The following is a 25,746-nucleotide window of genomic DNA, read 5'->3' as shown; positions in this document are numbered from 1 at the left end:
TGGAATGAATTGTACCTTTACGGCTAGTTTTAATTGGGCACACTGTTACACTTAAGTTCATTTTGGGATAAATCCTATACTTTTCTTCTGTTCCATTTTCTTGTACTCTTCTCTTTTCCTCTCAATCCTCAAAGAAGTAGGGCCAAATATAAAGTCACAAATCCATCCCTTTATAATCAGAATATATCATCAGAACATGATCCAAATCAAGACAAAGTCAGCCCATATTTTAACAACTTTTTTGTTGTTTGTCCAACACAAGGAAACTAAATTTGAGAAACATAAAAAAACAAGTAAATTAATTAAAATGATCATATAGTCAGAGTTAGATTATGTTTCAGAGTAATTATAATTGGATTTTAATTATAATTATAATTACTCTGAAACATAATCTAACAATGATCACAAATTCATGGGATAAACAAATACTATTGGTTGATGGATGGTGGCATCTCTCTGGTTCCTGTACATGTTCCAGAGTATTTGCACACTGCATAACACCTGCCCTTATATCGTGTTTATGGGGCGTTACCTATCCTATGCTAATAACAAACAATCAGCCACACAACTCCAATTTAATATCAAGTGGGATTCATCATTCAGCACTCCTGGGTAAGAGTAGATTTGGGTGGTTAAGAATGTTTGGTGCATCTGGAGTTGAATCCTACTTTTTTTCTCCTAACGGAAATTTAAGAGAAATTTAAGAGAATGTTGCTGCATGAGGCCCATTGTCTGTCTTTATTTATAAGATGATGTATTTCATAATGTCTTATTTATTCATTTAACATTGAACACTTTGGGTCTTCATATTAGTAATCTATTTTTACTTCTGCTTGAGCACAGTGTTTGGCTGCTCTACTCACCTCTGAAGAAGATATATGAACAGTTGTGTCATGTGTACAATTCTTCCACCGTTAGTTTCTCTCATCATATGAGTGATTTAAATAGCACTGGAGAGCTTATGTAACTGCATAATTACACCAATCCATTCCATGCCAACTAACTGACAGGTTTAATAACTGGACCCTTTTAGTTGAACTAGTCTTGCTGGCTGATAATAGTATGATATAGCATTATACTAATACTCATCAAGCTGTGCTCTCAAATCTTTTTAGCCATGCTTACAGCATAGATCTAAGGATGGTGATCCTTGGTCTCTTGGTTCAAAAATGTGGTCTACAGTGAAACATCTCAACAACCTATCTGACCAAACACTTGAACATAAATGTCATTCCCATCAGGCCCGGTGATACTTTGTGTGTAGTGGTAATTTGCATAAAAGCAATTACAGAAGCAAAACTGTGTAATCATCAAATATGAAACATAATTTGTAATTTATTGCCATAGGCAATACTATATGAAGCAATATTACTATATAAGTGAAATATTAATGCAGCAATACATTTACTAGAGGGCAACTGACATGGATATACATTTTCATGAATATTGGGCACTGCATGTAGGAGATAACTATCATTTCCTGTGTCCACTATGTGGTGCTGGAGAACACCCACTGATTATATGTTATGTTACTGTTGACTTCCTGTTGTCAGTATGTGGTGCTATGATAATAAGTTAATATTGATATGTTGATGTGTTCAGGTGTTACACACCTTGCTTTTGTCCACGTTGTTACAAACTGGGTTTATACACCGGTATGCACAATTTGTTCACACCCATGGAAACACTCACCAATTCGTCCCTGGTTGACAAACGCAAAATATAATGCAAAATATTTTTTCTTCTTGAAAACTCTAACGATAAATCTGGGTGGGGAAAGTGAAGAAGTAGCACTTAACCCCAAATGTTCCAGTGGAGCTGCTCAGTGGCCAGCAGATCAGACTGTGGTTGTACTGGGCAGCTTTCAGGTATGAGTTAATGTGATCAGGACTTTCCTAAAAAATATACAGAATAAATAAAGGTTGAAAAAAAAACATAATAATTGCTGGTCTATTGGAGACAAATGACCCTCTGTGTGTGTTGATGGTCAACAGCTTCTTTGAATCATCATCAAGAAGTCCCTGCTGGTATGCTGCTCATCAATCTGAGGCAAAGGGTAGTTGGTAAGCTCCACACAATGGATAGTAGTACTGTCCATTTTTTCAACAGGTACAACAGGTGCTGCCCACTCACTGTTTGACAGCTGTCATTATGTTGGACTACCCCAGTCTGTCCAATTCAGCTGGCAGTTTTGGCAAAACTTGCCAGGTTCACCAAGATTATTGCCTTGACATCATGCAGAGTACCATGTTCATCTCTTATATACCTCAGAGCGCAGCTACAAGCACATCCTCTTCATTGCAGTTCACTGACACGTTTTATTTCTTTCAAGTTCAGAGAAAGTCGGACCTCTCCCTTTAACCACTATCACAGCTGACCTCTCTGCTTTTCATACCTCACAGTGGCTTTAAATTTGTCCCAACACAGGTATGACCTCACCTGTGTAAGCCTTTCATGTTACTTTAGCGACATCCAGTGGCTGTTCTGGGAACATGGCCTAAAACACAAATTTTGCTCTCTATGATTGCTTACAGTCTTTGTTGCTTACTGCAGAAACATTGGCAACACCATCTCTTCTGCCCGCACATACTTTGTGTCTCTTACTCTTGATTTATGTCTGAGCAGCAGCCACTTTTCCTTTACAAGCTCTTTTAATGTGGCCTGTTTTCCTGCAGTTATGACACTTTGCATCTTTAAAATGGCATATCTTCAGCCTGTGATTTTTGCTGTGTGATCCCCCCCCCCCCCCCCCCCCCCATCTGGTTGGCCACATGTGCGTCAACTTAATGCACCTGTCCTTGGTGTGTAACATGTTCCCAAAATTGCTACGTGTCTCTCTCCACAGTTACCATGCTGAATCACATAGTCTGTCACAGACTCATCAACCTTCTGCTTTCAATGGTTAAAACCTTTACGCAATAACCATGTGACTGGGCTCAAAATGTGTCTTCAAATTGTGCACATTATCATTGTAAGATGTATCTTTAGGCTAGTGGTTGCACTAGATTTCTTAGCTGTCGATAAGTAGCGCATCATGATAAGCAAAGTAACCACTTGGCCTTTCCTCATTGACATTGTCCTCAAAAAACTGCTGTGACATCTCAACATATACTGACCATAACTCTGTCTTGTGTGAAGTGAAATCCCCTCTGAAAGACATTTTCCTCAGCTAACTATCCTAGTGTACTCTTACAAATGTAAGACACAAGGGACAGCCTAGCATTCAGAAGGTTTTACTTAACTTGTGCTGTCATAGTACATAGCATATCCCAACATCCTTTATGTAGACTCGTAACTATTAAGTTTCCAAAATACAAAACTCAAATGTTCAATACACCACAGTCACATGAGTGATATAATATTTGATTAATGCACTGACTTAATTAATAAGTCATGTTTAGAGACTGACTGCAATTGCTAACAATATGGGGCTTTCTTTATTATCCTTTCCTAGCGTGGTCTTACAATTTGAGAGGATGATTTATTGATTTCACGTTTACATTTGGTAATTATTTCCTTCCAAACCCTGCCCTTGCACTTAAAGCCCCAGTTTATGCTTAGATTTGCTCTGCTTCTGCTCAAACTGTATGCCTACACTCAGATATATTGTCACCAGCACAGATTGTTTGTCAAAATTCTCCAACCAATAGAATGCCAGGTGTAGTGTTAACTATTGAAATGATTCCTGCCTATCCACTCCATACTCCGGGGCTTTATAAAATGTACTTCCCTTGCTTTTTTGTATGACTTTTGGAATAAAAGGACAGTTAAAATATGTATCAAAGTCTTACTATTTCTTTTACTATAATAACTACATATAATAGTAGCCCTGTAGCACACCGGCCTCCTGTCGGTGTGCTAGAGGAGAGAACAACATCCTCTTCATGACTCATGAGTGGAGTCTAGTGGATCACCAAAGTCAAGACCTCAATTAAGGCTTTATTAAGGACAAGATCTAAATTAAATTGAAAGGTGATTCTTTGCTGGACTACGGATGGCAAGTGCTTCAGGCTATTTTTTCAATAGGAACAGCAATTTAAGTGTAATCTGTATTAAGATCTATAGGAAAGACATCAGAAAACTGGCGTCTGCATTTGAAGTTATTCACTCTTATTCGCTGTCTACCTGCAGCTGTTTGGGAAGGATATATATTATATTAAAGCTGCAGTCTGTAACTATGTTTGTGTTATATTTGATAAAATTGTCATTATGATCTGACAGTAGAATAAGGGCGTACTCACACTAGGCAATCATACTGTGCCCAAGCACGTTTGCCCCCTAAAGTCCGGATTATTTGGCTAGTGTGAGTGTACCACGCTTGAGTACGGTACACTTCCCTGGCACGGTACGGTTGGAAGAGGTGTGCTTGAGTACGGTACACTTGGTCACGCATGCGCACTAGGGATTAATATTTTTCCCGAAAATAAGATATTTTAAATCCCGGGAAAAGAAGCCAATTTTCCAGGGAATCGCGGGAAATCGACGATTTTTAAAAGGCAACACTAGCTGAGCCCTGTTCATTTCACAAGCAACACTAAATGCAACGTGGAGACATCATGCATATATGGGTTCCCAATCCAACCATTTTTTGTGTATTATTGTATCATTATTAAGACAAAAGAACTCAATTTATGTCCATCAACATTATAATGAATAGGCTACAGGCTTAATATTAGTTTGCATCCAGCGTGCTGCGTGGACTTCATTACATCTGCTGAAACACTGCTACCACAATTATGAAATGCTAAGTTTATTGTCTGTGACTGTGACCCTCATAATATAAACTAATGAAGTTCGTTAAAGTAAGTCATTTGGTGACTTCTAAGTCATTAAACTAAGTCTTACTTTTACTGGCGTAAAGAGTTGAATCAGGACGTCTGCTTTTACTCAAGTACAAAAGTTTTCACTCAAAGTTTTTTACACAAGTATCTGTAGTACTGCATACTACACAGGCATGACTCAGAAGAACAAGCTTGCACTTTTTAATAATAATGCGTTGTGTTAATTGATCGGCTGTGTTGTGTTTTACCGGCACACAGCACGCCAACACACACCTGTGCATGTTTTATGAGAGTAAACTGTCTATATGTTTTTGCGTAACGTGTCGCAGGGCAACCATGCTTGAGTACACTTGGGTTTGAGGTAATGTGAGTGCGGGCCAGCGGGGGACAGGGGAGGGGGGACATCCGTGCTTCAGCACGGTACGGAACAACTGGCCCTAGTGTGAGTGCGCCCTAAGATACAGATAAGCTGTGACAAAATCCACTGTCTCTGGGTCCACCCAGTGGTCCTAAAATGATTTGCAAGAATCCACCGCTCCCAAGGCCAAAACAATGAATCAGAGCCCAGACGGGTACAAACGATGCTGGGAGCCTCCCTCCCCCACACAGCACGTGCTCTCACTGGGTCAAATAGGTTTCCTCTCTTACTCTGGGGACAAGCCTTTATGTGTGTGCAACGTGCACGGTAGGTTCCTCTGTGGGGAGGGGCTTAGAAGGCAGGGCTGCAGCGCAGCAAATAGGAAGAAGGAGGAAAGTCCTTTTTTTCTCATAACTACATACTGCAGCTTTAATGATCTCTCTCAAAAGTGTCATGATGTAGAGCTGCAAATGTATGCAGATGACACTGCTGTCTACACACATGCAAAAACAGCTGAGTTAGTAGCTGTTAAGCTAACAATTTCATTGGAAAGGATCACACATTCCAATCCAATCCACTTTATTTATATAGCACGATTTTAACAAACACAAGGTCTTCCAAAGTGCTGCACAACAAGATAAAATACAATAAATAGATAACACAAAGAAAGATAAAATTAAAATTAAAATTAATAAATTGCACTGCCCGCACAAGATAAAAATATGTATGAATACACATAAAATCATAAAATCAACACCCTACATGGTGTCAAAAGCTAAAGAAAAGAGGTGGGTTTTAAGAAGAGTTTTAAAATGAGACAGTGAGGAGGCCTGTCAAATGTGCAGCGGCAATCCATTCCAATGTTTTGGAGCTGCAACCGCAAATGCTCGATCCCCTCTGAGTTTAAGCCTAGCTTTAGGCACTGGAGTGATCAGCTGGGAGTGTAGGGGTGCAGCAGCTCAGAGAGGTAAGGTGGGGCAAGGCCATTCAAGGCTTTAAAAGCAAATAAAATAATTTTAAAATGAATCCTAAAATGGAAGGGCAGCAAGTGGAGTGAAGCTAAAATAGGTGAAATGTGCTCATACTTGCTTGTGCCAGTTAAAAGACGTGCAGCAGCATTTTGTACCAGTTGAAGACGAGCCATGGAGGACCCACTAACCCCCATATAAAGTGCATTACAGTAATCCAGCCGAGTTGTCACTAAGGCGTTGATTACTGTCTCAAAGTGCTGTCTCTGAAGGAGACTACCTTGCCAGCTACCTTAACTGGAAAAAGCTAGACTTCACCACAGCTTTAATCTGGCTGTCAAATTTAAGGTCTGTGTCCACTTTTACCCCCAGATTGTTCACAATTGGCTTGCAATACTATACCAAAGAACCCATATCAACTAGGGGGGGTCACAGAAGTGCCACCAAAGACCATGACTTCTGTCTTTTTTTCATTAAAATTCTGAAAATGTAAAGACATCCAAGCTTTAAGGTCGTGTAAACACTTTAGCAGGGGGTTAACAGAGTAGAGTCAGACTTTTTAAGGGGGACATAGATCTGACTGTCATCTGCATAGCAGTGAAAAGAAATGCCATGTTTCCTGAGAATGGAACCAAGTGGGAGTAGATAAAGAGAAAATAAAAGAGGGCCAAGCACAGAGCCCTGTGGGACCCCACATGAGAGAGGAGCAGTAAAGGACACAGAGTCATCAAGGCTGACACAGAAAGCAATACGTTCATCAAAATCCAATGTGTGATTTAAGTGTTCCCTTAATTTTTTGAGCAGTGAGACACTGGATCTGAATTTGAAGAAATATGTAAGGACATTTGTTCACAGTATTCCAAAATATGATAAAACAGTCAAACACAAAGAGCCAGTTTTGTTCAGAGGCTGATGTAAAACATAGCAAACGTGCCCGTATACTCATTCAGACATGCCTGTCGTATGGTTGAATAGCTTTGGAAACCTTGTCCTGCTGCAACTTTCTGACGGTAGATAGTTGGAGGTGGCTGTAACTTCAATTTCTGTAACTTCTTTCTTCTGTTTCTTCTGTAACACCTGCATGCCAACATTCACACCGACTTCATGGCATGATTGGTCAGCTGTGTGGAATAGAGAAGGAACTTGTCTGAACTTGTCTCCCTAGCTCTCCTTTTTTCATTCATGCCACTTTATATGTGAATTATCCCTGTATTTAAACAATATTGCGTCTCCCCTTTCCTGCTCCCCTCTGTATGGTGTTCAGGTTTTTAATCTACCTTTTGAGTGAAGCTGTTCAGAACAACTATAAACACATTTGATTTCCAACGTGGTCATACTATAAAGAATCGGTTTACTGCCCACAGTATTAATGGGCAGACAACGCATGCCCATAAACGGCCATCCATTCCATACTTGTTTGCCAAGGTTATTGAAAAGTTTTTCCATGTGTTGATTGCATTATCCACTCTCATATTTCAGATTAGATTTCGGCTCATACATGCACTTCAAGAGTTGACATTTTTAGGAAAGAGCTAGTAGTAAAAAGCTGGCCAATCAACAGCAAAATACAGGAGCTTAAGTGGCTTATTTCAGACAGGCTGAACTGAGGGGCTGCATACAAGTCAGTGTGAGTTAAATTAGGAGTTTTTAAAAACTCTAAATCTAAAAAATATTACTGTAAAGCCCCACACTATAAATATAGGCCTTTGTAAAACAAAAACGTAAAGTTCACCCAACCCCCACCTCCAATCATTTTATCACAGCCCCTTAGCCCAGCAACCCTTGAGAAGGTTAATTAAAATCATGCAGAGGCAATGTCAGTGAGACATAGTTAGACCATGAGAGGTAAAATGGGAGAGGGAATTACAGAGTGTACTGTATGGGGTTGGGGGGGCTGGAATGGGGGGTGGGTGGGGGGGGGGCTGATGAGACTGCGGCGTTAGACTACACTGATAAAATGCGATGACACAGCTCACTGAAGCTGTTATGGTGACACACTCGTACAGACAGAAAATGTTCTCTATCCCATAAGCAGCAAAACTACAACAACTCACATAATGTAAAATATTCTATACTCATACAGAACAGACTCTGCCAAACACATAGACATGCACAAGGACAGAACACACCAGCAGCATCAAAACCCTAGGCTTATAACATTGTCCTCTAGTGTGAGGCAGAATGATCTACTACGCTCTCTCTCCTGCTCTGTCTCTTACATGCACACACATGCTGTGCACCATGACTGCAACTGCAGAAAACAACAAGAAATACATAATATATGTGTTTGATTCTTACCTCTGGCCAGATCATCAGTTCTGCTGCATTACAGGGATTCAGTGGTTAGTCACTGAGATGCTGTTCTGGCTAGAGCTTGACTCTCTCTCTCCTTCTCTCCCTCTCTCTCCCTGTCTCTCCATTTGGCTCCCCCCTCCCTCCTTCCCTCGCTGTGCTGTCCTGTGTATGTGTTCCCTTATGTGCACTGTTCTTCCATCCTATTCCAAGTTCCCCTCTGCCTGCCTGCCTACTGGGCACTATAATGTCAGGGCAAGAAGACGTAAGCACTAAGATATCTTCATTAAAAGGCTGCTTTTTATAGAGGTCAAGAGATGCTAACACAAAGAATAAAACCAGGAACTTATCATTTTGCCTCCAATTAGAGAGACTAAAGAAGGACAGAGAATTAAGATAAGAGAAATACTATATAAATACATTATAAAAATATACAACATAGAAATATATACACAATAAAAGTAAGAATTGAATGTGTATTATTAGCATTTTAAATTGCAAATTTATATTTCATGCATATATCAATAATATTATTATCAGGCATGTACACTCAAGAGCAGAATCATGCATGTAGAGAGCAACATTAACAACAACCAAGGCGTCTCCATCATCCTCATCAATTACTACTTATTAAAGAGTAACTGTTTAGGATAATGATGCCTTCTCATTACCATCTAGTGGCTGCTGCATGCTTGTCTGCATACTGTGCAGCCATTCACATTGTAGTGTCACTTCATCACTGTTTGTCCAGACTAAGGAAAACTACATCACTGTGCTCAGTATACTGCCCCTTTCTTCTTTTAGTCATCATAAAAATTGTTACTGTAAATGTCCCACAATATTCTCATCAGTTTTGTATGAATATGGGGATCAGGGAATTCAAGGTTGTCTTAGACATATGCCCACAACCAACCTTCAGGTTTCTTAGACCACTTGGCCAACCTCTGCCAGTCAATCAAACAAAGACCATGTTTGTACAACATTGTCTTCCAAGGGAGGTATTCCATCATTTATTTTAGTCTGGCTTTCTTAAGTGTAACAAAGCAGGCTAACTGTTGCTAGGCGTTCACACCAAAAGTGATGAACGCGATTTTATCGCGCAACAAAACGAGAATCTGTCACGCTATCACTTGAGTTTCAACGCGTGACCATTTTGTGACCATAATTTAAAATTTGCGTCATCGCGCCTGTAGCGAGCCCGCCCATTTTCACTAGATAACAACAACATTGCTTCTTCAATCATCAACCATGGCTGAGATCACTTACTCTTTTCTCTCATATCCCGTGTCCCTGAGGCTCCTGAGGCTCTTCCATTTCCTGCGACACACATCAACTGACAAAAACACACGTAAATCAAAACTTCAAAATGTTCAACTTGCGCGTTGACGCGATGGACGCAATTTCCGCGGCATCACGTCAATCGCGTTGCGTGTGACGCGTGTATCGTGTCGCCCGGCGCGAAGTCGCGTCTAATCGCGTCTTTGCATTGACTTTACATGTAATCTCGACGCACAACATCACAACATCGCGTTTGGTCTGAACACGGCTTTAAGCTTCATTTAGCTTTGCGTCAAAGAATGTCCATGGGTGGAAACAGAATCCCAAAAATCAAGTTCAAGTTTCTTTTCATGCTTGAATCACTCATGTCATGTCCATGGTTGAAAACATAGGATTAAAGAATTAAAGAACTGTGCAGGACAAAAATACCTATTTCAGTTCATCTTCATTTTATTCATGGTCACTTTTGTTTTGGAGTGAACCTTTTAATTTAAAAGCTTGACATTTATTGTGTAAGAAATACAAGTGTGCCAACATTTCAAGCAGTAAAGACCAAAACAAAATGAATAAAGTACAAACATGACCCTCTCCTGTGTTTAAATGTATACTTGTATGCTTCTCCAGTTACTTTATCTCCAACTGCAACTGTGACTGTTTCCAGCATGTCAGGGAGAGACCAGAGATGAGACGTGACACGAGTCAGAGAAAAGTGCTCTAAAGACAGAAAAGTAGACAGTAAAAATAGAGCTTTTAATCAATAATGGACACTCTGACCCCATGTCTAGACAGAAATTGTAGCATTAGTAGCAGGTTTAGCAGATCAGCAGTGAGTGACTACACAGGAGGTGTTCAGGTACATGGTTGAGTACACCATGTAGTTAAGTAAAACGGAGCAAATACTTCCACAGGTAGTTCAAAAACAGCTTGTCTCATATGCTCTGAGACTGTGGAGATTATGAAGGTCCACTACAGACAAAGCACAGATCTTTGGAGCAAACATACCCACTCAGATCTAAACTGAAGGCACAGAAAATAGGAACAATTTAAGATCCCAATATGATCGATGCACATTATTTTAGGATGCACATTATTTTTTATTTTAAATGCAGCCCTGATTTTACTTGAAGTGACAAAAGAACATTGACTTACTATTAAAGTATTTATCTGCATATAATGTTATGTTAGTTTATTTCATGTTGCTGTGTATAAACTCGTTAATACCTCACATCAACTGTATTCATTTTTATATAAATATATTTTATTTTAATAAACTCCTGGTGTACTTACAAACTTTCCAATGCATCGATTTATGAGTAAAGACCCTATTTGTACTACTGTAGAAGTTTGATAACAATCCAGGCATTATTAGTGGGGTAATTTATGAGATACACTTTTGGTTCCATTAGAGCCTGTACTAAGCCATTCGGCTGATGGCTCTAACTCCACTAATTTGCGACCAATTGAAAAAAAGTGCTGAGGCGGTGTTTAGATAGACGTAATGGTGAATATGACGCTAGGTCAAAATTACGCCGGACCATCGCTTTAAAGTAGCAGCTAAAGGCCATGTAATCAACACATTCCAAATAGGCACATTTTGAACGGGCACTATTTTTAAAAACATCAACAGACTCCTCAGGGGGCATAACACTGCCTGTGCTGTTAATATCAAACACTCAAAAGTCAGACCTTTTCCCTTTAAGGAATTTCAGAAAGAAGATTGTCTTCTTAACTTCATGGCCACACATATGCCTTGCATGGATTCCATTGGTCAAACTGTTTTCATCACCAAGTGAGATTTAGTCAAATGATACTGAGAGGTTCCTTTGATCCCAGAGCTTCAGATATCACTGCATTTGTAACACATGACCACTTTTTGCGGTATACAATGATGGCATTTGACATGAGGAATGCGCCCACCACTTCTCAGTGCATTATGCATCTGGTGTTAGGAGATGTGCCCCATTGCACTGTGTATCTTGATGATGTGGTTGTGTACTCAGATACCTGAGGCGATCACCTTTCCAGTCTGGCAGTGGTGTTCAAACAGCTTGCTGAGGCGTAATTGTACCTTAATCTTGCCAAGTGAGAGTTTGACTGTTACACCGCTGGGGCAACAGGTTGGTCATGGACAAGTCCATTGGGTAGATGTCAATGTTACAGCTGTGATGTCTTACTCATTTTTTGGGCATGACTGGTTACTATCAGCACTTATGCAAAAATGTCTCTGTGGTGGTTGCTCTACTTTCTAAACTGTCCTGCCATTCCTTTTGTGTGGGATGAAGAATGTAAACATGCCTTTGATGCTGCCAAGTCCCTCCTCTGCAGTGCTCCTTTCTTGGCTGTTCCTAACATCTCTCTTCCCTGTAAACTAGAAGAGGATGCTATTGCTTCTGGAGCCAGTGCTGTGCTGCTGCAGGACGCTGAGGGTGATGTGAGCAACCCAGTGCGTTACTTCTCTGCTGTCGTGGAAATTGTGTGAAAACACTTATCACAAATATGAAATAATACACAAACACTGCTAAATTGAAGATTAAACAATTCATATTATACAATAAGGAGACAGCATACATACAGGATGACATCAGCTCATCTCAACGAGCAAAGAGTATGCCTAAACTATTATAGTTTCTAAGAAAACATGGAAATCATTTGTGATTGGTCGTAAATGAAAACAGGTGCAACAGGGTGCAGACAGCAGTATTTAAATGAAGCTTAGCGAAAGTTCAGTCAGAAGGACTCTCAACATACAGGCATAACTGGTAACTTCTCCCTCCTTCAAGCATGCTCATCTATTACCTAGATTTCTATGTCTAGGGCGTTATCTCAATTGTTGCTAGTCACCTGTCAATCTCAGCAACCAATAGCAAATCGCCACACTTCAGCCTTAGCCTATCATCCTGTAGCGGTTCGTTTAAATGTGCCTCTCTCCCTTTGCTTCAGTCCTGTCATACAGCTGTTCCTGCGCCCCACCACCTCCCCATCTCCGCCACTCTCTACAGGATCTGCAGTCTATTCCCATCTGCCATCTTCTCTTTAGTCTCATCAGCAATCACCATCACCAGTGTCTGGACTTCATGGGTGATCTACATATATATGCAGCCGTTCAGAGATGATTCCTCATGGAGTTCAAGCGCCAAAGACTTTTTCATTACTAAGATTTTGTTCATTACATATTTACAATAAATATCTTTCTATTTACTTGTCTCTCCTGATTGAAATGAGGGTTTTGTGTCTTAATGGAGAGTTTGGACGAGCAGAAAGCTGCAAGCACAAAATGAAATGTGATCACATGGAATTAGAGGTTCTAGTAGAAGAGGTTAACAAACATATTGAGATATAACAAAAAAAAATATTATCAGAAAGAAACACTATATGGGACAGAGTCAATGTTGTTAGTAAAACCAAAAATATTAACACAGGTGGAAAAAATCTGTTCTGTACGTCATTGTGCCTCCGTCTCCTCCTCTCCACATTAACAGCAGTCATCTGTGCACAGTGCACAGCTGGTTAATACCTGTCCTTCAAAGGTATTATTTATAGACGCAGCTGCTGTCAGCAAAATTACCTTCAGGTTTGTTAAACTTTATAGTGTATGTTAGTTCCAGTCCATCACCAGTGATCGCATACACTGACCACAATCTTCTTTTCTTTTTGTCTCAAATGAACAACCACAACCAGCAGTTGATGCATTGAGATGTGCTGGTGCTGGGTTTCAATACTGTCATCAGGAACAAGAGAGGATCAGACAATGTAGTAGCTGACATGCTGTCCTGAGTGGTTAAGAGCTCATGCCATATACGCAGAGGACCCCGGTTCGAGTCCGGCCGGCGGACCTTTCTGCATGTCACACCCCCCTGTCTCTCTCCTGTAATTTCCTGTCTCTCTACTGTCAAATAAAGGTGTCTATGCCAGAAAAAATCTTTACAAAAGAAAGACAGCCATTGCTTTTTTTGAAAAGTGCGGTGGTGTTAGTGGACCATGTGGGTCCTCTGAGATATGGATACCCAGAAACTTGAGGTTAGACACTCTCTCCACACTGTTTGTGTTGATGTTGAGGTGCAGGTTGTTCTCTAAATTTGTCAACTACGAAATAAATGTTATATTACAAAATTGCTTCATGTGTTCTACTGCGATGCATAACAGTAAAAAAAAACCCAGAAAAGTTAACAAAACATATACAATGTAAAATGGAAATTTATTATAGAGTATGTAAAGTATATTCTAAGTGAAAAAGAGCTAAGTTTAATGTTTAAATTGAAGAAGATGAAAAGTACAAACTATTAACAAGGAATGTACAAATGTCCATATAGTGTAAACAGTATGTGCATGGTATAAGTAATAATACAATGTTTGCGTTCATGTCATGTTATAAATGTTATGGTTGTAAAATTTGAGTGTTTTATACTGAAGATAATAAATTATGTGTTGTTTATTTTATTATTTCAACTTTTATTCAGACAGACAATCGATTAATGTTTAATTCTCACTACAAATTAATTTGAAGTTGACGGTAAGCCAACCCAGAAAAGACCTCCAGATCACTGGATTCCTGGATTGAAGTGCCAGCGTCAAGAACTGCCAACCTTACCCCTCTCCTGTCACGGCAGTAGGATAAAAATCATAAGCTGCACAAGGCAGCACCACCCATACTCAACTCCCAACACCACTGACCTAAATGTAATAATAGAAATAATATGGGCTCAATAACACGAGCAGTCAGACAATCAGAGATGATCTAAACAAAGCCTGGGTTATTTATTTGGAAGAGAAAACAGGAAACTGTCTGCTGTGAACATGTATCAGTTTATACACAATTCCTACTTCAGCGTTGATCTACCACACTTTTCCTGTGCAAATGGGATCATGATTGACATTTCAGGTGTGCTCTCTTTCGGTTATACCTCCCAACTAAAAAGGTTTAAATCATCTTTTGAGGGTTTTTTTTTACCTGTATGATCATATTTCTTGACCCTACTGACTTTTTAATGATGTTACCATGTTAGCAGATTTCAGCAATAACTTGTTAAAAAATAAATTGATCATAACTGATAGAAGTTTCAGTGCTATCAGCAGATTTGTCTCTATTCTACTGAAGTTGCTTGCTAGGGGGATACAGTAGCGAGAGAATATTATGCACATGTGCAATAACACAAAGCGTGGTCAGACAGTTCTCACAACTGTCTCCATGCTTATTTCAAAACTATCAAATTAAGACCCCTTGTCTAGTAAACCAGGGTTGACCTACTGGGGTCTTATGGAAGTTTAAGATATTCTATTGAGTCTAAGTCACAAGATACTCATTTGTTACCCACACTGCTACTATATGTCACATCTGTCTGAAGATATATCTATATATATTTTATATCTATATATTGCTAATTATATCTATATATCTTCTCATGTCGGGGGAGTTAAGTTAAGTGGCAAACCAACAAGCAAAACCACTTGAAGTAATGGAGAAGGTCCAGGAGCTCAAGTCATCAATCAAGGAGAAAGTCAGATAAAATTGTAGATCTGCAGCGAGGTGCTGAAGATTTGTAACATATTCTAAGTTGACTCAAGACGAGACATCAAACCCATGCTAGAGCTACAGGTGGAGGAAAAGGTAAAGACACCTTACAGAGTGCTTCAATTCTTTGAAAGCCAAAATATGAATATACAAACCAATGTGATTTCATACACTTCCTCAGAGGGTCAGTAAAACAAAGCTGATCATTTTAATACTTTCTATTCTCTGTATATTTTCACTATCTTGTTTTGAATGACCATTATTACATTAGTATTCCCCTTCTTTTTACATTCTTTGCAGATGTGATGGCAACTAACTCAACATTCACAGACATACATTCTTATGTACCTTCAACTGACACATCATGTCACACTTTTGAATGTATTATTGTGTTTTAATATCTGTGAGTGACAGCAAGTTACTTTTCAAGTTATCTGTTTTAATGTGTCATATATTATTCTGTGTTATGACAGCTGGGATATACTCAGAAGTGCTGTTCTAACAGTGTAAAGCTTAAGATGTTGGAATCAGTCTCTGACAGTGGTTTCTTTTAGCTTGTTCTGTAATTTCTGAGGTTTAGAAAAGGGGGCCAGTGTGGAGTATATAGAATATAATGCAGAATGATCAGGTGAGAAAGGGAGTAACAGTTCAAAATGAGCTCAGAAGAAAGAAAAAAATCTATTTTAACTGAATACTTTGGAACTAAAGTGATAAATATATATTTTTGTATTATGGGGTTGGGGTTAGGATTAGGGTTAGGGACTGACACTAGATATTTCTGTGGGTCCAATAATTAAATACAAATAATAAATGACATGATAATCCAGTGACATGACAGCCAATATAAACCTACGGCTTATCCAATACAAAATCATTCATAGAACACATATGACACAAAATAAAGGGTACAAAATGGGACTAGTGCACACAGACACTTGTTCACAATTCACAATGGACATTAAAGATAATTATGTTCATGCACTCTGGGTCTGCCAACCAGTTCACTCCTTTTGGGACACGGTAACTCTCTTCCATCTTGAACTGCAGAATCCTAGCATCTCTACAGACCCTTCATTAATCAACTTACCGAACAAGAACAAGAACAGATTGGTCATCTCTCTCTTGCCAAGAAAACAATTCTCCTGAACTGGAAATCTAAACCTAAATTAATATGTATAATTGAACCCTTTTTAAAAAAAATAGAATACATATTCATTAGAAAACGTGCTTCCCCCATTTCTGTCCCTCTTAAAGGTGGAAACAGGTCTGGACTAATGCCACATACATTCCTAAACACATAATGCTGCACTAGTACACTATTGCAACACATATTAACTTGAATGTGAATACCTAGACCTTTTTTGTTTTTAAAAATGTATTTAGTTTATAGAAAGACACCAAAAAGTACACCAACCTACTATACTCAAAACTACTTAACACTGTATTATGAAGTAGGCTGCTATTATTTCATAACTTTAAGGGATAAAGGACTGATAACAGAGCTTCAAAGTTTCAATGGTTAAATGTATAAATAAACACAAAATAAATGCAAGAAGAATCTAAGAATAACAAAAAATACAAGAACTCTGTAGTGCAGTAGTTATTGGCAATAATGTTAGGCTTGGCTGCAGAGTATATATAAGACAGAAATTAATAACTTAATAAAGCCAAAGCTGAATGAAAGGTCGCAGGGAAAGACTGAGAGACCAGGGTGATTTTATGGAATGCAAAGAGGAATAGGTGAACTCAGATGGACAGAAAGAAGATGGAGAGAGGAAAAGATAATATCCAGGCTTTTCAAGAAACTTACCTACAGTAGTATATAGAATAGAATATAGAATAGTTGAACTACAGTAAGATAGACTTAAGAATATAAAAAAAGAATACAAAAATAAATAATGAAATGAAATGCATGTATTTTATTTTTATCAGGTAAAATGTATTCTCAGCCCATATTAAAAAGGACAATTATTATTTTTTCCTTACAGTATGCATGTATCTAGCTGTTTATGTTAACGTGCTGCAGGCTCTCCTACAGCCTGCTCTTAGTCATAGAAACGCTGCTTCACGTTAGGCTGTCGGCTGTCCTCGGTTCTCTCTCGTGCCTCATCGGTATTCCTAAGCAATTCTCTGCGCGCGCCCTCAGTCCAGCAGCAGCAGCAGCAGCAGCAACGGCACGCGCACCTCAAGAGACAGGACAGGGCATCTGCAGAGCTCGAGCGAACCTGGAATGACGCCATGAGCTCGCACCGTGTGTGATGGAGGTGATGTTTTGGTAGGAACCTCTATCTCAGGCTGCTGTGGCGTCGCGTGAGGAACCTGAACACCACCATGAAGCTGCTGTTTGTAGTCACATTGTTATGGCGCGAGGCGTTGTGCGGATCTCCGAGCGTCCAAATCGGTAGGAGTTTAATTTCTGTCATCGTAACCATAATTCTTATCTTCACCTCTCTCGATCATCCGTCCGTCTTAATTATTTTCCCTGCTGGTTTTTCTCATTCTCCCATTCATCGCTCCCCGTGTCCTCGTCCTCCTGATGTGGGCCTGTCTTATCTCTGTCCTCCTTATTCCGTTCTTCATAAGGAGAGGCCTTCTGACTTCACAGCGGCTGCTGCAGTGTTCTAGTTATGTCAACATTTTCATTTATATTTGTGTACGCGCTTATTTGCGCGTACATCTTAATAGCAGTGCAGTGTATGCGCGCGTGCGCATATGCGTGTTTGTCTTGAAGGTGTTAACATGGCATACAGTTAACGGCAGATAAATCCAACACCATCCAAATCCTGCACTTCGGGCATCTTTCCTGAAGCCCCAGGATGTGCTGGATTTTCAGGCCACAGATCACTAGGCTACACTGAAATACACCCAAAGGCTATACTTAGATATGTGAACTACAAATGTCAGAACTACAGTAGAATTTAGTTGGTTATCAAAATGATAATGTTCCTGGTGGGCTGTGTTTAAAAAAAAAATCATTTAATATTAAAAGGGCTGACAGGTTCACCTGTCACATAGGTATCAGTTCAAGCCTTTCTCGTCAACTATTTCTCATTACAAGACACAAACCAACAATGAATTAGTGTGAATATGCTACTCACTATAGAACACAAAGTATATTAATTCAACACTGAAAACAGACCCAAAATATGTATAGTGGTGTAATGGTCACTGAAAACTGTGGCCAACTTTTGGATAGACAGAACTACTGGACACATGGCTAGGGCCCCAAAGAGCCAAGGGTCCCTTAAGACAGAGAGCCAGTGATTGTTTTTGTGTCGGAAAGTCAAAGTGGTTACTCAAACATTGGGTGCTGATCTAAATTATTTCATAATGTGTTAATTGTCTATGTCAAGTGAATGTAATAATTGGAGACCTGCAGGGACCCAATTTAAATGAAACTGTATATTTGTGCACTTTTTTTGTCTACAGTAGGAACCAATGGGCTCTGGGTTGAGTATACACATATTAAGAAGTTGACTAACAAATTGTGAAATGTGCCCTCTTTGTGTGGTTGTTGACTGAAATTAAACTTTTTGGGTGGTTCCACACACTAAGCCAAATAATTTATATATTTTTTAACCCTGCACCACAGAGAGCCAACAGTCTCAGTTTTAATTCCAACCAAACCCTCCACCGACTGATTAGCACTCCTTCTAGTAAAGGGGAAGAACTCAGAAGTGAACTCACAATTGAATGAAAACCTGTAGACTTATGGCTCTGGCACAAGGTTGGGCAAGACTGACTCCCCCAAACTGACAGCATTGCAACCTTAACCATGTCATAAAATGTCATATGTAATAGTTTTGGAAGTTGCCAGATAACATTTTTTCATAACTTTAGAGGATCTTTTAATTGTCTGGTGTTGTATAGCAGATCTAGGGGCTGATAGCTTATTCTTGGATGGAAGCATACAGAAACAATAGTGTTTCACACACTGGAATCATCAATATTTCATCTTACAGGTCTATAGAACCATGTCCACAACACTCGTTAAGAAATGAACATTTTGGAAAATACATTTAAGTGTCTTTCTAGGAGTAGATCAATATCAGTGTGTATGTTTATTCATGGGTTTGGAGTTTTCAAGTCTATTTTTATACAATACCCCTGCCATATGTACACTTAGAGAATTATGTGTTACTGTAATCATTCCTCCTGTCCAAAATGGCTGTGAAGTGATCTCTAGAGCATGATTACACTGTGAGAAATGATGTATAAAAATCATTCCTAAGTTTAGCCAAAGCTACTGAGATGTGGAATGAGCTACACAGTTTGCTGACTCCCTTGGTGTATTCAAGAAATGTGTGAAAACTGATTCGATCTTCCGGTGTCATGGCGGCAGCATAGACAATCTCCGCGTCCACCCTCCTCAAACTTAAAGAAAATTCTCAACTGTGTGGGCAGTGTTATAGATACTGGGCCTCAGCCACACGGAGAGAGACCACATACTGAATGAAGCCAGGATAAATACTCAGTAGTTTGCTGGCATCCAGTTGAAGTTCACCGCCGACTACAGCGAGGCCACAAAAAAGCGCCGGAGACCCTGCTACAAGGTCATGCATGAGGCCCGGACCCGCAGCTTCGAGGCTTTCCTACTTTACCCCGCCACAATCAAGCTCACACACACCTTCCAGGAGCTGATCGAGGCTGAGCGGTTCATTGCATCCATGGAAAAGGCTTAAGAGCGTCGGTGGTCTTTTCTTTATTTCAAAAAAGGGGAGAAAGCAACTGAAAATGGTAAGACTGAATCAAGACTGAGCTAATATAGATATATATTTTTCTTTCTTTCTTTTTTCTCTCTCCATGAACCCTACAAACAGACTAATGATGAACTATGAGCTCTTATTCTCTCTCTCTCTCTCTTTTCCCTGCACTATTCTCAAATTGAACTCAATATGCGGTTCCCTCTTGATTTTGACAAGTGCAGCCTCTTATTTCAGGGTTCAGCATTATGTCTTAATAATGGTAGACTATGCAGTCTGATACAATTTTGGTTTTATTTGATAATTACTGCCCTTGGGACACAGGATACTATGCTGCAAGACCCCTGTATTGTATCACTTGGTTCACTGTCCCATGGTTAAAATATAATTAATTTCGAGTGGAGGGTGAGAGGGACTATGCCTGCTTTTCCATGATCACTGGTACACATTTTCTGGGGGTGGGGGGTGTTTCCACATCAACTTCTTGGAGAAATAGGACACTGGATGGACGATGCGAATGCTGCAATACGTTTATTTATTTTTTCTTTCTTTCTTTCTGTATTTTGTGTGTGTGTGTGTGTGTGTGTGTGTGTGTCCGTGTGTGTGTTTGGGGGAAGGGGAGGGTGCTAGCCCAGGAACCACATGTATTTCAATCACAAGTACAGCCAAATGTTTATCTTGTGCAGCTACACGTCATACATTACACATTTAAAAGGTTATGAATAATATCACTGTTTTGTCATGAAATTCACGAGGCTTTAATACCCATCAGAAGCAGACAAGCACTCTGGAGTTCTTTGACAGGAAAAACATACACTTTGCTTTTATATAGAAGTCACATCTTCTTCAGTCTGACATTCATAGATTTCAGAATAAATACTACCATGTGATTGCTTCCTCCTGTTATATCAAAAAGAGCAACAGTGTTCTTATAGCTGCAAAGCATAACTTTAAATTATACTAATTTGGGTACTTGGGTATTTTCATTAATTACGAATGATAACATATTGCAAATAAAATAAAAGTAAACTTCACAAATCTATCCTACATCAAACAAAAAGAACACACTTATAAATCAATATATCCCATATTCCAGCAGTGTCAACCAAGAGTCAAGTCTAAACCACTTCACCTTGGTGGTGTGAAGACTGATTTTATTAATCATTCTTAATGATTTTACTCACAGCCCAGAAAAAATACAACAATGTGTCTGTGAAACGACAGATTCACAGTATGAACTGTGGTTTATTTGGTGTGACTGATTTAAAATTTTGCATCATTAGGCTACCATACAAAATGAGGTGCTTTAGATTTCTCGTGCCTCCTACCTAAGGTTTTAAGTGAAGAGACTTTAGGTCAACCTCCCCCTGCTCCTCTCCTCATCCCCTACTGCTGACTGTGAGATCTCAGCAGGTAGAAGCTGTTCATAAACTAGAAGTAGGGTACGCACTGTAACAAGGTCAACTGATCCACACAGTGACATTATATCACTGACATGATGTGCTGCCCCTGGTAAGAAGCTGGCTGCCCGTATTGCCACTGAATCGGATGAATTACTACACCACAGTGTTATATAACGGTTTACCAAGGCTGGCTCCAGTTAGCTCCAGGAAAGTCATCACTGTCTAACACACTGAGAGGGTGCAGTGATGTTGAGGTGAGACAGACTGAGCACCGACTTATTTTCTTCACCTCGGAGTTGGTTTAAGACGTTTGATGCTGCAGTGTGTGTTTTTCAGCTGCTCTTGTTTGTTACTGCTGGAGTTCACCGCTCCGCAAAGCAATCAACAATTAAAATCGTCTGTCACTCATTTTGACGTCGATTTTTGTCGACGATGTAGACTAATCGTTTTCCCCCCAATGGCTTGACTCAACCACATCCATTAAAAAGACAACGCACATGCTACAGTTCATCATCACTAAAGGCAGTGGTTGCAAGCATTTTTTAAATTTAATGAGTAAGTAATTACATTTGCGAGATGAAGTATATTGCAAACTTCTACATCGTCCCACAGAGACTGATGTTACAGCTGTGAACTCCAGCAGTAACAAATGAAAACAGTTGACCAACACACACTGCAGCATTAAACAACTAACTAACCAACTCTTTGCTTGCTTAGCATGTTGTAGAACGATGTCATTATCAGCTATCAGTGCAGCAGGGAGGTTGCTCTCCACTGCTGGAGACATGATGTGAATAACAACACAGTTTGTTATTCTCATACAAGCAGGTGATTGTAAGATGCTTTCAAATTAATTAATTTCAAATAAAAAGGCTGCAGACCATGTAATGTCTTCCTGATGACAGCACAGAGAAAAGACTGTAACATGACAGGGCTCCCTGACAATGTTCTTGGCCTTTAATCCGCATCTCTTGCAATAAATGTCCTGCATGTTGGGGAAGGTAGTTCTGATGGTTTGCTCAGCTGATCAGGCCACTCACCTAAGGGGCCAAGTAGTCATGTTTGGTGCTGCTGCCCATTTAGATGGTGATGCTCCCAGAGAAGATCAAGATCTGTGGTGCAGGTATAAAAGTGACATAGAGATATTTAAAGCTGTCCACCTTCTCCACCTGAGCCCCGCTGATCCTGACTGGTTGGTAATTCCTCTGCTGCTTTCTGCCAAAATCCACTATCAGTTCTTTTGTTTTACTGACGTTCAACATGAGGTTATTCTCCTGGCACCTGTTCTCCAGGTTGTTAAACTCTGTCACATAGAACTTCTCACCATGGCCATGTCGTCAGCAGACTTTATTATGATGTTAGAGTCTGATGTGAATGCATTCATGAGTGTACAGTGAGTGCTCAGCACATAGCCTCGGGGGGCTCCAGTGTTGAGGGAGAGGCAGGATGGTTGCCTAAGTGAAAAAAATATATACTCAAGTATATTTTCTGAAAGTATACTTCATACATTTTAGTGTACTTTTTAAATGTTTAAAATAACTATATTTGAAGCTGTGTTAAATTAAAACCACTTACTTATTTGACATACTTAATATACTGAAAGCTGCACTTAAGACATGCTTAAATACATTGAATGCATATTTTTCCTGTATTCTTGGCTCCTTTCATCAACCAACATTAAACAGCATTGCAGTACATTGCAGCAGTGTTAAAATACACTTAAAACATCAGAAGTACAGTTTTGTAAATATAAAAAAGGTATACTGACATTGAATTTATAATGTATTACCAGTATATTCTGAAAAAAAATTACTTAAAATATATAGTCACTGAATTTTAACAACATTTAACAGCAATCAAAATATAATTAAAAATATACCAATATGCATGCTGTCCTCATGGACAAAATCATCATCAACTCTGACGGCCCTCTTTTAACACATGGTCTGAAGGGCAAGGTACAAGTGCATTTAGAGCATGTCCAAATCCATTTTTGCTAGTTTAACGGTGGAAAATGCATGCTGTGCCAGGTAGATGGTTCAAAGAGGTGGTACTTAGTCTCTTAATTAATCATGGGTGTGGTAAACCAATCAGTGTATCTCCCATTCCCTTTAGAAGCCAGGTGTGCTTATACTTTGGCAGATTGCTATTATAATGGCAAATTGGCCAAATAATAAGAAGTAATGCTTCTCTGCCAAGGAAGCAGATCTGCTTGTGCGTGAACTGAAAGGGATTTCTGCTGGAATGAGTTTTGAAGAGGGTGGGGGGCATCCAACTTTGGATGGTGTAATTGTCATGATTTGACAAAAACAGCGCTTGCACTTCAATGTGTCTCAAAAATAAAACACAAGTTACTTTTGCTGAATAGAAAGTTGGAAAAGAGGCTGATGAGCTGCTAACCTGTTGTATCATTCATAAAAAGGAAGAATATGGAGTTATAACTGACCAGTCTGATGAGTGTAGAGGTGTGTGTGTGGTTATACTGCAGCAGCCTGGTGTCATCAGCTGATTTAATGAAGGTAAACACAGTGAACAGCTGTGCGTAATGGCACTGCGCTCTGATGCAGCATCTCAGAGGCTGCAGACTTAGTAACATACCAGTCCTTCTGCCTTCAGATGCTACTGTGATTTAATGAACTGAAGGAGAAACTTTTCACACAGTATAAATAGCTATGGAGAACATTCACTGTAAGAATCACCCACATTCATTAAGAGATCAGTACAGATGTTTTAACCACAGATGTTCTGATGCTTTTCTTGAGGATAAAATCACTAAGTGGAAGCAGAGCATCTTTACTCCAGAGGCAGATGTGGTTCTGAGATCCATTTTCCACAAAAACACCAACAACTGGCTTTGTGCTGCATATTTTAATGTCTCCTCCCGTCAGTTCACCTGGGATGCAGCTGTGCACCACAAAACTACACAGACATTATGGTGCTCCTCGCCTGTGAACCTGAGGAAGAAAAAGACCACCAGATCCTGTTCATTCATTTGTTGCAAATATGTCTTTTTTTAAACATTTTTTTTTATTACATGCAAACTTGATCAATATGAAGTCAATATGTGTTTAATATTATTCAAAATCATGTGATAACCCCCTCATATAATGTGTCTGCAGTGGCACTCTCTAAGGTGCTGATCAGTCACCCTTAGTAGTGTCAGGCTCACATGTCATTTCATCCATAATTACTGTGATTAGTTAATTCTGATAAATACTATGACTAGACATTATGTGTATTTTTAAAAATATGTTGGTGTAATCTTTTTATTTTTAATCGTTTGCATGTTTGTGTGCTGTACATTTTTTATTCAGTTTATTTGATAGGGACAATGCAAGTTAACATGGTGCCACTTCCACTCTAGAAATACATGGAAACAGCTGGTCTGACTCTGCGTAAACATAACTAAATCCACCCACCAGCACCTCTAACATATAATAATCATCATGTCATATCTTTTTTTAAAGTGTAAAAACACAACATTGTACTCTTATGTGGGTTATGTGACTTGGCTGGGCAGTAACTTACTGAAGTCTCTGCTGGCAGTCTGGTGACATCACAGCGACAACAAGACTCCTGGCAGATTTCGTTGTCCTCGGCCAAAACTCAAACTGTTTCCAGTCTTTGTGATGAACTAAGATTGGCAGTAGACAGTTGAGTGGTATCTATCTTCTCATCCAACTCTTGTCACAAAAGCAAATAGGAAAAATCGTTCGAAATTCCTGCTACTAATTATGCACTTTAAGTCATTGTAATGAAGTAATGAATAGACAAATTGTACAAGATAATACTGTAATTATGTCTTGAGATATTGGTGTTATAAAATTAGTCTTGGTTAACTGGAGGGTCCAAATATAATATTAATAATTCATGAAAGGCTTTTTTTTATTTCAGGGAAACATAAGGTTCATCCACTCTCCCCACTCCCACTAATGTTCCTGCAGTCCCTCACACTATAAAAGAATTGACAGCAGACCGTGAGATGAGTAGGAGCCAATGTGATGTCCTGACTAAGCCAATGGATGATTACTAGTAGTGGCCTTCTTTCTGATGACAGAAGTTCGCTGAGCTTGTTAAGACTTGTCAGTCAAAGGAGCTAATAGTTCTGCCTCACTGCAAGCAGCCATACTTTCCTGATGCAGCCTCAGTATCCCTGCTCGGGGCCAAAGATTGTGTGTGTGAAAAAATGACCTCATTCTGCCAGCTCCACCACAAGTGGTACAGCTGAGCTGAAGTAGTTTTTTTTTTTTAGTGATATTGTTTAAAAAGAAAACCCATGCCCTGCAAATGTGATAATGTTTGGGGGAAAAGGGTCTGCTGTGAACACGTGTTCTCATTTGCAGCAAATTCATTATACAGTAAGTGTCTCAGGCAGTGTTTCTTAAATTATTATTTTTTTTAAACTGAAATAAATGAACATTTCTCATCTCCCACTTTTACTGGCTGATCCAGCA

At 39.4% G+C, this 25,746-nt stretch overlaps 1 protein-coding gene across 1 annotated transcript in view; it reads left to right on the top strand.

Annotated features, from left to right (window-relative positions):
* Positions 1-17,487: 17,487 nt before the first annotated feature.
* Positions 17,488-25,746, top strand: part of LOC133987691 (glutamate receptor 2-like) — a 66,696-nt gene continuing 58,437 nt past the window's right edge. Inside the window, exon 1 of the mRNA XM_062427138.1 lies at positions 17,488-17,587. Within this exon, the coding sequence (XP_062283122.1) occupies positions 17,518-17,587 (70 nt within the window). The 5' untranslated portion in view covers positions 17,488-17,517. The remainder of the gene's footprint in view (positions 17,588-25,746) is intronic.

The sequence above is a fragment of the Scomber scombrus genome, chromosome 2 (genome assembly GCF_963691925.1).
Source record: "Scomber scombrus chromosome 2, fScoSco1.1, whole genome shotgun sequence".
Lineage (NCBI taxonomy): Eukaryota > Metazoa > Chordata > Actinopteri > Scombriformes > Scombridae > Scomber > Scomber scombrus.
Note: the sequence above shows the minus strand (reverse complement) of the source record. Positions and strands in the feature narration are given on the sequence as shown.